This window comes from Microcaecilia unicolor, chromosome 3 (genome assembly GCF_901765095.1).
Source record: "Microcaecilia unicolor chromosome 3, aMicUni1.1, whole genome shotgun sequence".
Lineage (NCBI taxonomy): Eukaryota > Metazoa > Chordata > Amphibia > Gymnophiona > Siphonopidae > Microcaecilia > Microcaecilia unicolor.
Window position 1 is genome coordinate 266220434 of NC_044033.1, and position 14159 is coordinate 266234592.

At 41.4% G+C, this 14159-nt stretch overlaps 1 protein-coding gene across 4 annotated transcripts in view; it reads right to left on the reverse strand.

Moving 5' to 3' along the window:
* PRKD3 (protein kinase D3) overlaps positions 1 to 14159 on the reverse strand; it is a 243652-nt gene that overhangs the window by 146407 nt on the left and 83086 nt on the right. For all 4 annotated transcript variants that reach the window (XM_030198066.1, XM_030198067.1, XM_030198064.1 and 1 more), the window contains exons 8-9: positions 1321 to 1504; positions 800 to 923 (exon numbers count right to left, since the gene is read on the reverse strand). In XM_030198066.1, coding sequence (XP_030053926.1) covers positions 800 to 923; positions 1321 to 1504 — 308 coding nt within the window. The remainder of the gene's footprint in view (positions 1 to 799; positions 924 to 1320; positions 1505 to 14159) is intronic.

Here is a 14159-nt window from a genome sequence, read left to right on the forward strand (position 1 = left end):
TAGGTCTTGTCTGATTTGACTAGATTGTGAGTTTCAAGGAACAGGGACCGTCTCATATGTGTCCTGGCATAGCAATACATATGCCTGATAGGACTATACAAATTATTATTAATGACAAAAGTTTCCAAGTTTATTTAGGCTTGATATACTGCTCACAGGAGAACCTTCAGAGCAGTTCACAATACAAATTCAATAAATAATAATAATGAATAAGAAAGAGAAATCCATTCATGACAGGAAAGAAGATAGGGGAGGGGATCAGCAAGGATATAGGTCAAGAAAGAACAGATAGGACACCACTATGTAAGGACAGTTGAACCAGTGGATGACGAGGCATTGCCAGAAGTGAAGGCCATGGTAAACAGGTGAGCCTTGAGCTGAGCTTTAAAATCTGAGAAGGAGGATTCTAGTTGAAGGGCTAGAGGAATGTTGTTCCAAAGTTGAGGACCAATTACATTACATATATGATTGCGTACAGTAGAAAGACAGATTTGCCGAGGGGAAGAACTTGGAGTAGATGAGCCTCAGAAGAGCGGAAGGTCCGTGAGGGGTTGACCCAAATGACAGATTTTGTGCACTAAGAGGAGTAGCTTATAGGAAATTCTGAAAGAAACTGGCAAACACAATAGCAGCAGCATCGCAGGAGAGAGCTAGGGACTTTCAGTCCTCAGGTACATAGAGTTTTTTTGTGACAAGATCTTTTGACTTACAAAGCTGCAGAGACATTCTGATAAATGTAACCAATAAGTAAAAAAAAAATAAAATATACAGACAAAAACACAAGTGAAATATTACAGACCAAGTTGTCTCTGCTCGTGTAGTAAACCATCCACCCTTCTTTCACCATTGTACTGCTCTTCCTCTTTGTATGCTTGATTGACTGTACGACCCTCATAAGAGGAATGTTATTGCTCGTTGAAGGACTGAAATTACAGAACAAAAATGTTAATGTGCTATATGTGTGGGTGCACTATACCAGTAAATTTTTACTAAAATGCGAACAGTTATGCCAGGTCAATAAAAGGTATAAATGTTCATGCGTAAGTGTTCCATGATATGTGCATAAACTCTAGTATTCTATATGTCCCCTTGTATGTTATGCCTCCTTGCAATTGAAGCTCATAAGTGCATTAGCTCAATCTCGGCACTTAGATGCTTGGTTATAGAAGTGCCCTTCACGGCTCTAATCAAATCCATCATAGCTTACTAAAACTCAGAATCTAAAACGCAAAATTCAATGGACAAAAAAAAAAAAATGTTGCAGTATCTTCTCAGGCAAAGTATCCACTGAATCCACCACTGTTCTGAAAACCTGCTCACCTAATAGCTTTAATGGCTTCTTCATCTTTATCTCCATCAATATCAGCAGGATCCATAAAGAATATTTTGTCCTCCGGAGGAGAGGGTTCTTCTTCATCATCCAGGCTCCGACTCCCATCACTGTTCATGTTACTGCTATCCACTTCCATTGGCATATCTAAGTCTGGGCCTGGACTTGCAGGCTCTAGAAAAAGAATAGTAAAGTCAGAACTGAATGTCATACCATCAGTGGAAAAGAAACAAATGTACAACCAAGTTAAAAACAAAAATCTGAAGTTATACAGTTATTCAAGGCTAATTTATGGCTGAAAAAAATCATCAACACTGCAATTTCCTACAAGTTGCTCTTTCTTGCTCACTACAGTTTTCCATGTTTGTCTAGTGGCTAATTTATTTTGTGCTCCAATTTATAACTGGCAGTTGAGCAATCAAACATATATTACAATTATTATGCTTCGCTGAAAAGGCTTACTTCTTAACCCTTTTCAAGCTGTTTCTTACCAAGATGCCAATGTACATGACCATGAGTATTATTCCTGTTTTTAGTGAGTGTTATAACATATGAAGTGTTTAGGTTTCAGTTTTCCATCTGTCCAACCATGACACTATCATTCTACAGGCAAGGCACAGCAATGGAAAGGTAGCAAAGGAAAACAGAAGCACTAAACCCACCAGCAGAATCAGCAGGGCTACAGAAGGTTCTAAGGCCCCAACAGCTTATGAAAAGCGGTGACACCAGCAAGCAGAGCAGTGCAGCTGGTAAGGCCTTCCAAGCCCCACCAATCGAGGAACAGGAGCTGCCAACAGAAGACTGAAGCAGTGCTGACAAGTTCCCATGCCACGGATGTTGAACAAAAGATGCTACTGGCAGGGGCATAAACCAGACAACAGATTTTGGGTGTGCCTAGGCAAGAAGTGGGTGGGCACCAAGTGTTCTCCCCTCCCCCCTACCATAAAAATATCTCAGCTGGCGGGAAAACGCTTCTTTCCACCTTGGCAGTCTGCAGCAGGCATACGCTGAAAACTGAGCACGTGCAGGTGCCAGTATTGTGGAAAGTAACGTTTTCATTACCATCAGGGGGAACTCTTCAGCTGGCAGAGAATGAGATCCCCACCAGCTACCGCTAAATGTGTGCTACTGTTGGGTGGGCCTCATCCCACCCAGGCCCACCTGTGGCTATGCCACTGGCTACTGGCACACCACGCAGCAGGTCTGGGGGAGTTCACAGACCCTGACAACTAAAAATAAGGCACAGGCAGTATACGTAAGGATAGAGAGGAGATCAAGAAAAGTGGTTTGGGAAGGAGGAGAAAAGGAAAAATAGGAGGGAGAAGGTGTATAGATAAGGGGCAGAACAGAGAGGGCAGAAGGCAGAGGAGGATTGTGGAAATGGAGGAGAGAAAGAATTTGGGTGGAGAGGTGAGATAACATTGGAAGGTAATAAAGGTATAAGGGAATATAGGCAGAGAATACAAAGGAGATGGGAGTGGAAAATGTGAAAGAATGGCAGCGTAAGAGCGTACCGTTCATCCATACACACCCACACTCAAAACGCTTTTGCACCCTATTCACACACACCCCTAAAAAGCAACTCTAACATATACATGGAAACCATGGTGTCATATAACATGCACTTTTAGACTTGCTCATTATGTGCTCCTATACATACATGCAATAGTGCAGCCATTTCTCCTCAACAGGTTTTTCAGTTTTGTGTTGCAACAGAAGTGACAAAACATAAACTGTATGGTCAATGTTTGTTTCCCTTGTTGCTCAATTGCACTTAAGGAGGACAATTTTTAAAAATGATTTATGTGGATAAATATCATTTTATCTAAGTTACTGGGGTAGTTACTGATATGTGTTGAGAATAATGCACAGTTGCGTCACATAATGCAAATTAAATGGCAAATTCATGCATTATTTGCACTTAAAATGTTTTTTAAGCACAAGTCAAGTAATAAAAAGATGTAAAGCATGAAATACATACAAAGCATCTTGTTATTAACCTAAACTTTTCAAGCTGCGTTATTCATGGAAAGATAGTGCTCGCTTCAAGCTGGCTTTATTTTTCCTCCCCAGGAACATCAAGCTACTAATGCATGGCCTGACCTGATGCTCCAGGGGAGCCCTTTAAGCATGTGCACCCCCTACCCCAGATCAAAGTCTTATTTCTCTGACCCCCCCCCCCCCCCAACATGAACCCACATTGGGAGTTTCCCTTGTGGCAAGTGGTGAGCAGGAGCAATCAGCCCTAGGCTTCAAAATGGCACCGAAATTCCCCCAGCAGTAGTTTTGTGGTATTTCCACTAGTGGTCAAGCTGCCAAATAATTTATATGCCAAATAACTTTTTTGTTCCACACTTACTGCTAGGGTGCTTTTCTACTAGTAGAAGACTATAGTCTACAGACAGCAGGTCCATGACAGAATACATGAGCTTGCACAAATTATTATCGTATTCATTTAAACATGTATAAATTAGCAACCATGTTCTAGGCCAAAAGAAACTTCAGGCATGCTGTTCACTCGCAGGGGTGCAAACCTTCTGCACATTTTCAGGGAGCCATTCAAGGACTTGCTAGAAAGCTCTGATAAAAGTTCTGTGTTGGCACCATCAGATAACATCATCTAACTACAATGAACTGCTTGTCTTTAGAAAATAATAATTCATCTATTGTTCTATACAATTGCAGTATCTTTCTGTACAGTGTTTTTCAAACATATTCTAAAATTCTTTACAGCCATGGGGCAGAAATACAACAAAATATTATAGGGAGAGAATGGAAAAGAAAGAGATGCTGCAGAGTAGGGCAGAATAAATGTATGGATACAGGAGTGCAGCAAGGTTTCGAACAGGATAATGAAAAAAGAATCAAAGGCAGGGGAGAAAAATGCTTGTATTTGAGAATTGAAAAACAGAGAGAATCAGTCACCTGAAAGGAGGAGAGGGATTCTGTTCTAGAAGCAAAGAAAGAAAAAGCTCTTCCAACAACAGTGGCAAAGTTGAAGAATGGAGCAGTAAGGAGACAGGAGCCTGAGGAGCAGAAGGGGGAGTAGTGAGTGATGACGTTGGGTAGGTATGCAGGAACAATTCCATGGAGAAACTGGAAGACCAGTAGGAAAATTCTGTACAGGATCCTGAAAGAGAAGGGGAGTCGGTGAAGTTCTCTGGGAACAAAAACAAACAAACATGTAATCAGAATGAACAAACTATTTTAGCACTATGCTTAGAAAAGTAATTTGTACCTACAGAAATGTGTTGAGAAGCATTGTTTCATAACACATTTAATTTAACCTACATTGTTTGGAGGTGCTCCCACAGGCAAGGGTTAGGTTGGGGGAGGCAACAACAAATGTAGTTTAGATTTCGAAAACAATGTGCGTTTGTATGGCTGGAAAAAGCAGTCACTAATCTCTGAATGAACTTCTCCCAGGGCAATAATCCAAGGCAAAATGACCCATGTACTTTTGCTTTGATTACTGTTGCAAATCCTGTAGGTAAAAACCACCCATGGAGTTTGGGCCAATGTAGGTAGTTTCATTATCACCCTCACAACTGACACTTTAGGGATGAACAATATAGGTCAGATTAGATCCCACACACCATCTGAAATCATGGGAGCTGGCCTTACTGTAGTCATTTGAAATGTTTTAGATCCTGCAAATACACAGGTCAGATACAACTTACCTCTGTAAGAGATTGTGGCCCATACCAGAAAGCTATATCCACATCAACCATGGACCACATCCTGGCTTTCTATTTGTTTTACTCAAAATATTTATTCAGCAGTTATAAAAGCACAGGCTTGTATTGGACGATTGGCTTTGGAAGTATTGGACGATTAGCTTTGGAAACAATGAGTGTCTGGTTCTAATTGTCTATCAAGGTATTCATGTTATTGGCTGTATTTTCCTTGTGGAGTCATCAATAAAATGTTCAACCATACTAAACATGAGCGAGCTCCAGCAGAGGCGGTAGTAACCGGTGAAGGGCTATAAGAAACAAGGCCCTTTGCGGTATGCTGTATTGATTAGTATTATGTCTCATATGATATGATGTTGAGTGCCCTGTTGAAGACATTTTCTTATACTGTAACAGAGTAACATATGTAATGTAGAGCCAAAAAAATGTTGGACATCAATTAGTATGGGGCGAGAGTTGGGTAATGGGGAGGGTGGAAGGTGGAGGGGTAAAAATTGTAAAACTGTATAGAGACTTTAGTTCAAGGGTTGGAAATTTTGCCTTTGTATTTCTTACTGAAAAATTTGTATCAGTTATGTTTTCACCAATAAAAAAGATTTAAACATAAAAGCACAGGCTTGTATGATGACTTCTGATGTTTTACCATTCTGCAAACGTATACAGTTACCTTACTGTAGTCTACGTACAAAGAGCAAATGACATGCTAGAATGGGGTCCTAGAGAGCCCTGATTAAATTATTTTCCTTTTTTATGTTTCCTTATTATTTTATGTAAAGGACATCACAAGATAACAGAGATTATATTCATATTAATATAAACATTTTAGTACCCCTCCCCCCCCCCCCCCCCCCGGGCAATACAAATCTCACAGTGTTCTGGATTAAGCATTTAAAATGAAGTAAACAGCAATCTGCAGTATATGGGCATATAGTTTGAATACTCTGTTTCAATATGTTAAGTATGTCTTGCCAATACGTTCGTATTTAGGTCATATCCACCAGATGTGGTAAAAGTCCCCCCTGTCCTCAACATTGCCTACAACAGAGAGTGGAGCCTGTTTTGTAAATCTGGTGGAGTCTTACTGATGTATACCACCATCTGTATAAATATTTATATGCGCTTTCAATCACATTACTTGATATAGAGACTTCTTTTCCATCGAGGCAATTCATAACACCGACCCAGATCAATTTCTAATGGAGCCATATACGGCAAGATTGGCACAATAAAGACTCTACCTCTTCCACAACCAGACTTCAGAGCTCAGTCTAGAACTGTTTTTGGTAAACACAGATCTCTACTGGCTCTGCGTAAAATAAAGTCTTTTAATTGCCGACAGTGAAAAGCATCTTTCTGTTGCATGTCATACGCCTCCATAAAATCTTTGAAGGATATCATAGAACCATCCTTCCAAACCAGTTTCAGAGTGCGCAGCGAGAGAGATGCCCATCTTTTCTAAGCAACATCTAATGTACCTGGCACAAAACCTGGCGTGTAAGTAATAGCAGATGATGAGAAGTATTGTCTATTCAGGAACATAGATCATTGGGTCATCCAGATATGTTGTGGTGCTTGCATATAAACATTCACTTGTGAAATATATTTCAGGAGGTCTTGCTGGAACAACCATGATAGTCCACATAGTGGCGTATTACCCAATAAAGCCTGTTCAATCTGCAACCATGGTTCCCCTGAATTTTGTATTCACTGAGAGACAATTGTTAACTGTATAGTATCCCTTGAGAAAGCGGCAAGCGAAAGGTGCCTGTTGGGATACAGCTGGTTACAGATAAGTGTCGACAATACTTATTATTGAACATTTTGGAAGACTGTTACTGCTCTTGTGAAGAGAGAGATTTTCTGAAATAAAACAAGGAAAAAGAAGAAAAAAGTGAAAAAAAATAAATACTTAAATTGATAGGGGTTTTTGGTCAATGTTTACACCAGTCACCTAGAGATATACTCATAGAACCACTGAGGGTCATTTTATCTGGTGACATCTTTTTCCCCTTTATTCAAATATTTAAATGTGGTGAAGAGTACATCCACTTTGTGTTGGACGTTTCCCTGAATAAAGGCCACATCAATTCACAATCTAGACACCTCCTTAATTAGAAGGTTACATTTGATTGGGGAGTTTAACCCTCTCAAATTTAAGGACATAAACCTTATTTCTCCCATTATATATAAACAGAGACTGTGAAATACCTACTAACATAGTATTTAACAGATAACCAATAGTCTAAGAATTAGAAATGATAACCATATAAATTGCCTTCCTTCAATCCCCCTCCCCCTCCTAGCATCTTGAATTTGGCATGGGACTACAGAGACATGTCAGTGGAGGAAGCCAGCCAAGCATCTTATGCTCATTACTTAATATTGTACTTTATACCTTTCCACCATCCTTAGAAATATAATTATCAAAAGGGAACAATAAGGACTTGTGTATGGTATCGTGAGACAGTAACAGCTATGCCCTGGAAAACTGGAGAAGTGGATCTGGTTCCACTCAACACAACAACCTGAAAGCACACTGCAACCAGCCAAACACAGCTGTTAGTTCAGTAGAGCATCCTGAGATTAGTCAATCAGGTTTTCCCCTGGGCAGGCAACTGGATATCAGAAAGTTGTCACTGTAGCTGCACCTTGCTTCTGAAGCTTCGCTGGCATTTCAGGTGATTTTTAATTAAGGATAACGAATTGTCAGAGGGGCCAGGGGAGTCTCATGAAGAAGTATCTTCCAATATAATCTGTGCTTCCTCTAGCATTCGGACTTGATGTAGTTTCCCATTTTGATAGAACACCTCGGCAATGGGATGTTGCCATTTATATCAGATGCTCTTTTTCCCTCAGGTACTGCATTAGGGGGTGCAGCTCGCCTCAGCGCTTTAATGTAGTCGCAGCTAAATCTTGATAAAATCTCAAGCTCATAAGTATCCCAAGTGAGGCGCTCAGCTGCACATGCTTTCACCAAGATAGTCTCTTTGACTTTACAGTCAGCAAAGCAAGTGACAGTATCTTTTGGGCAGTTAGATCTACCTCTACCCAAAGTATGGTGGGCACGAATCAGCTGTACATCTGCCTTGGCTACCGGCTGTTGGTCATCAGAGAGCAACATGCAGGCAATTTTTTTAACCACTGCCTCACAGTCTGAATGTACTGCTTCCTCTGTGATCCAACTGATTTGCAGATTGCAGCGCCTGCTGCAACTTTCTATGTCCTCCATTTAGTCCATTATGTAAGTTAATTCCTCTTGTGGGCCTAGAGACATCAGTCTAGCCCAGTCAAGGGCTCAGCATGTTCTGCCCTTCAGAAATGCACTGAAGACCCATCTCTTCAAGATAGCCTAGCCTAACGATCCAACCTAACCAAAACTTGCCCATATGATTCTTATTGACAATAGTTATATTCTGACCATGCTCCCCATTATCCTTTTTGCTACCCCATATCCATTCCTTTCCATCTTTCTACGCCTACCTCCCAACGCTCATTTCCTTCTGAACCTAATTCCTTCCATGTTTAACTTACTTTCCGTTAACCCCATTAGTTTTGCGTTTACCACAAACTGCATATTCTTCTTACGACTTTGTAATTATTTATATTGTTGCTATGTAAGCCGCATTGAGCCTGCCATGTGTGGGAAAGCACGGGGTACAAATGTAATAAATAAATCTATTCTTTTACATTTTATTTCACAATACAAATGTAAATGGAAATGTTCAGAAAATCACAAAAAAAGAAAATAAACTTTTTAAAGGAAATAAAATTCTCTATTAACTTTGTCCACAATTCTATGATCCAAGTACTAGGAAAAACAGAAAATATTATTAATCTAACAGAGAAGCTTTGAGAGCATTTATCCCGCTAGCCCACTTATAGCATTTCTCACTGGGTTAATCATTCAATGCTTAACAGCGCTTTCCTTTAATTCAATAAATTGTTGCAATTTTACAGGGTCAAAGAATACATAGTTATTTGCATTTAGGGATATCAAACATCTACAAGGAAATTTTAATTGGAAAACAGCTCCTAAGTTGAGAGCTCTTGTCTTGTAAGACAGGAACTCTCTCCTTCTCTTTTGAGTATCCCTCGCGAGGTCAGGGAAAATTTGTATCCTTGAACCCATAAAATTTGCATTTGCATGACGAAAATAAGTCTTGAAAATGTTGTTACGATCTATCTCCAAAGCAAAGGTAGCAATTAGAGTAGTTCTTTCAGTCACAATTTCCAGGGATGACTCCAAAAACCCAGTCAAATCAAAGTCCGGTTGAGCCTGAGACTGTCCATCAATCACTTTTTTTTGTCCTGTGATGTACTGGGCTCTAGCAACAGGGGGAAACCCCTCTGCTGGTATTCCCAGAACCTCTCCAAAGTATTTGCGCAACATATCTAAAGCAGGAATTAGTGGAGACTTAGGAAAATTAATAAATCTCAAGTTGTTCCTGCGACTTTGATTTTCAAGAAATTCTATTTTACGATATTGAACCTCTTTCTCCCTGATCAATGTGGCTGAAACGTTTTGCAATTTATTAACCTCAGCTTCCAGAGTTGCTACCTTTTTTATATTATCTTGGACTTTTCCATAAGTTTCTTGATGATTTTGTTTCAAGTCAGTTACTTCTCCCCGAAGGGAGTTTAGATTAATTTGTAAAGCAGTGTTAATACCTTGAATGGCGTCCCAGAGCGTCTCCAACGTAATCACAGCCGGTCTTCCAACACCACGGGCTTCCACAGGGGCAGGTGCACGATCCATAGAAGAAATGTTATCCTTCGCTGTTAGTTTGGTCGGCGTTGAGGCGCTAACGGGCCCTCCTAATTCAGTCGACAGGGGTTGTATTCCACCAATCACCCCGTCGTTCTGAACCTCCGTCAGCGGCATTCCTGCTCCTGGCCTCGGGGGGGCTGTGCTTGAGGGCGGGCTAAGCGAAACGCCCTCAATGCTATGATCAGCTTCTAATGAAGTTGATCTCGCGGTCGCGGGTATCCGCTCTCCAAGTGTCCGAACACCAAAATTCTCCAACACGGTTTGGCGCACAGCGGGACTCAGGGCTTGACTCGAGGAGGTAAGAGTTTTTGCCTTCCCCTTTCTCTTCCCCATGTTGTTCTTACGGGTTTCTGGCGTCTTTCCCGTTAGGAGGTCGAGGAGTCCAAACTCTCACATTGCTTCAGGCGCCATCTTGGATCTTTCCTCGTATAATAAATAAATCTAAGCGGACCTCTGCTTCCTTGACTCTATGACTCCCCTTTGAGATCTGCCACTAGTGCAGCCAGTTTGGACTATTCTTATATCTGTTTTAATCTCATGGAGTAGCAAGCGAAACTCACCGACTAAATTAGCAGTCAGCTCACCTTCCTATATTCCTGCTGAGGGTGCTGACGGTGGGTTATCTGCGTTGTCAATCGAGTTTGTCATAGTCAGCTCTGCTGTACCAGCTGCCATCTTGTTCATGCTTCACGACCCGGGTCCTGTTGGCTGGTAAGCAAATGATACTAGATCCAAAAGGTGCTGACCAGTTTAAGACATATTATGGTGCTCCGCATTCAGTCCTCCATTGAATTCCGTGGCTTTGAAAAGAAAGACTAGCATGACAGTCTGTTTGCGACTGTTTTCAGGTGGTGCCAAGCTCGGGGCTCAGGCAGCCATCTAGCTCTGTGACATCACTTCCTCCCAAAATTACTCTCTGAAAACCCAACTGGTTCATATTCAACTGGTGGCAGTCAGTGTTTAAGTGCTGACTGTCAACATCTAAATTAGACCTGGATATTCAATGCCAGGCCATGTCCGGGCACTTGAACTGAATATACGGGTATGATCGGACATGTATTGTCCATCAACACTTATGCGGGTCCCAGCCAATATTCAGCCAGAATTCACACACTGGCAACACGAGCAATCTGTCAGACCATTCCCCCAATCTCTCTGCCTCCCAGCTTTTCAATTCACCCCATTCCTCCTCTCTTTCCGATCCCCCAAGCTTCCTAATCTAACCCCCCTTTCTGATTCCTCACACTTCTCAATCTTACCCCCCATTTCCAATCCCCCCACTCTCTGCTCCAATCCCCCCCCCAGCTCCTTATTCTCACCCCTCCCCACTCTGTTCACCATGCCCCCCCCCCAACTGGCACCCCTCTTCACCCTCGGGACTTACCAAAGAGAGATCCCTAGTGTTTAGTGGGATGGGTCAGAAGCAGTCCCCTTTTTGCTCCTGCCTCATTGGCTCTGGGTCTCAAAATGGAAGAAAAGTGGAGGGTATTGGAATGTCGACCTGGATGTTATGTGGATGTCAGCCTATATTCAGTGCTAGAACCTGAATTGCTAACTGGCGAAAGACAGGACAGCCTTTTGTGTGGCCTTATCTGGCTGCTTAGCTATGTGGGCACCGGCCCCCAATATCACAGGCGCCCACTTAACTCCCGGCTCCTCCCCAACTTCACCACTGGACTGCCCCTCCACTGCCCAGTTTTGAGATGGCCAGCCTTTCCTGCGCAGTTAAACCCTTTTGAATATCAGGACCCAAGTATCTGGGTGACTGATGGAGAGATAAAGCATGCAGCAGGCAAGGACTAGGCCGCATTGGTAAGAGTTTAGGAGCATATCTCTGTAAAAACAAACAACTTCAGTGGCAAACTACTTCCTTTTGATAGGCATAATATCAAATAAAGTTTGGCATTGAACATTTCCACTGAAGACTAAGCACATGTCATAAATGTAAAAGCAATGCACAAAAAAACTCCTTCTTACCTGAAGTTGTTTTACCCTAACAAAAAAAATATGTGAAAAACCCCCCCAATGCATATATGATATTATACAGCCTGCCTCAAGGGAGATGCTTTACTTTTGCCGAAGTCAGTCACATCAAGCACCACAAGTTTATTAAGGTTACTGGAAATGACTTCAGTGTGGAATTATCAGAATGTACAAATTCAAACTGCTCTCCATCCCTGGCAAGCAGAGCTATGGAATCAAAATCCACCTTACACATCTAGATGTCCATCAGAACAGTGACAGCTCATCACATATTCATTCATTTATTTCCATACATGTGATTACATGCCTTATCTACAAAGCTTTAAGGGGCCCATTTACCAAGCTGTGGTAAGCATTAATACATGCTTACTGCAGCTTAAAATGGTGTACAACGGGGCATGCTGAAGTGTTCCATGGTACTTCAGGCATGTACACATGCTACTGGTGCGTTAAAAAATACAAATTATTTTTCATGTCTGCGGGCAGAGAGTGTGCCAACTAGTGCAGCTATATTACCGAATGCTAACTGATTAAAGCAGGATTATCGCATGAGCCTTTACCACTTACAAAATAGGTAGCGATAAGGGTCAAGTGCTAATTTTTGTTAATGGCCATGTGCTAACTGCAACATTACCACATGGCCATTAAATCGGAAAATGGAAAAATCGGCCATTTTCTGGCCACAACAAAAAGTGGCCTTAGGGCACAGAAAAAAAAACCCTTAAAGGGCACGCTAAGGCCACTTCTTGCCGCAGCTTAGTAAAAGAACCCTTAAACGTGTTAAAATATAGCATCAAAAATTACTCAAAAAATAAAATACATAGTTCCATCCAAATTTAAAACATACCAACATTACCCATCTCTAGCACACTCAACCTCCCAATCTGATCAAACAATAGTTTCCTACAATATACTTAACGAACAACTGTTAATCTCCTCAGTACCTCTCCACTCTCATCTCTCCCTGCATTCCTCCCGGGAACTCCATTCACTGGGTAAATCTCTCTTATCTGCACCCTTCTCCTCCATCGCTAACTCCAGACTCCGTTCCTTTTATCTTGCTGCACCACATGCCTGGAATAGACTTCCTGATCCGGTACGTCAAGCTCCATCTCTGGCCGTCTTCAAATCTAAGCTAAAAGCCCACCTTTTTGATGCTGCTTTTAACTCTTAACCCTTATTCACTTGTTCAGAACCCTTATTTTATCATCCTAAAAACAGACCTGTTCAAAAGAGCAGACCCCACATAAAAAGACATGGACACCTGCAACACAATGTAACCAAAGAACGTAATGGACATTACCTGACTCCTCCTCCCTCCCTCCCTAAATTCCCCCCAATTGTACCTACCATACATGTACCTTATCTACCACAATATCACCTTGTATTGATTCATACCATGTATTTGTTCAGACCGGAATTGGCTAACGCCGGTAACAGTAATATGTAAGCCACATTGAGCCTGCAAAAAGGTCGGAAAATGTGGGATACAAATGCAACAAATAAAATAAATAAATCCTCCTTTAATATTCCCTTATCTCTTGTTTGTCCTGTTTGTCTGTCCTAATTAGATTGTAAGCTCTGTCGAGCAGGGACTGTCTCTTCATGTTCAAGTGTACAGCGCTCCATACGTCTAGTAGCGCTATAGAAATGATAAGTAGTAGTAGTAATCTGCCCCATCTCGTCCACAACCTTACAGTGTTAATTATGAAAATCATGGCTCCTACCAAAATATATAATCAGACCTAAGAGGCTCAAGTCTGCCAACATAACTCTGCATGACCCTGTGCAATGTGCCATCCAGCTCCCTAATTCCTAATCTCTTGCATTTTTTCTAAACACAAAGTCAAGAACAGAAAGCCTGTTCAAATAACAAAGCTTTTAATTATTTTCTAACTGAAGATTTAGAAAAGCAGGGGAATGCAATCAGGACTATGACACATTCAGCCATCCTTAATATCTTCATTGTTGTTTACATTAAATAGTAAGGAAATCCCAATGTTCTTCTTTGTAGGATAAGCATAAGATTCATTACATTGTTAAGGCCTATCTGCTTCAGGATGGGGGGGGGGGGGGGTGACAAATGTAAAACCACTACAGCAGCTGGTTTAATGCCTTTATTAAAGCTTGATATACCACCAGACACATAAGGGTGTATTCATGGCTGTTTACGAAAAAAAAAAAAAAAGAGCCATGTTTTAATTACTTGCTTGAATTTCATTTGGGAGGATTCATTGTAGAATGTGAAGAGGATGGAAATTCCAGAGGTAAGGACCTAGGCATGCAAAGCTTGTGTCTCTTCATATTTCAAGGTGGATCCAAGATGAAGGAGAAAAGGCAAGCAGTGATACCCAAGAAGAATTGAGTGTGCGAGAATGCTCAT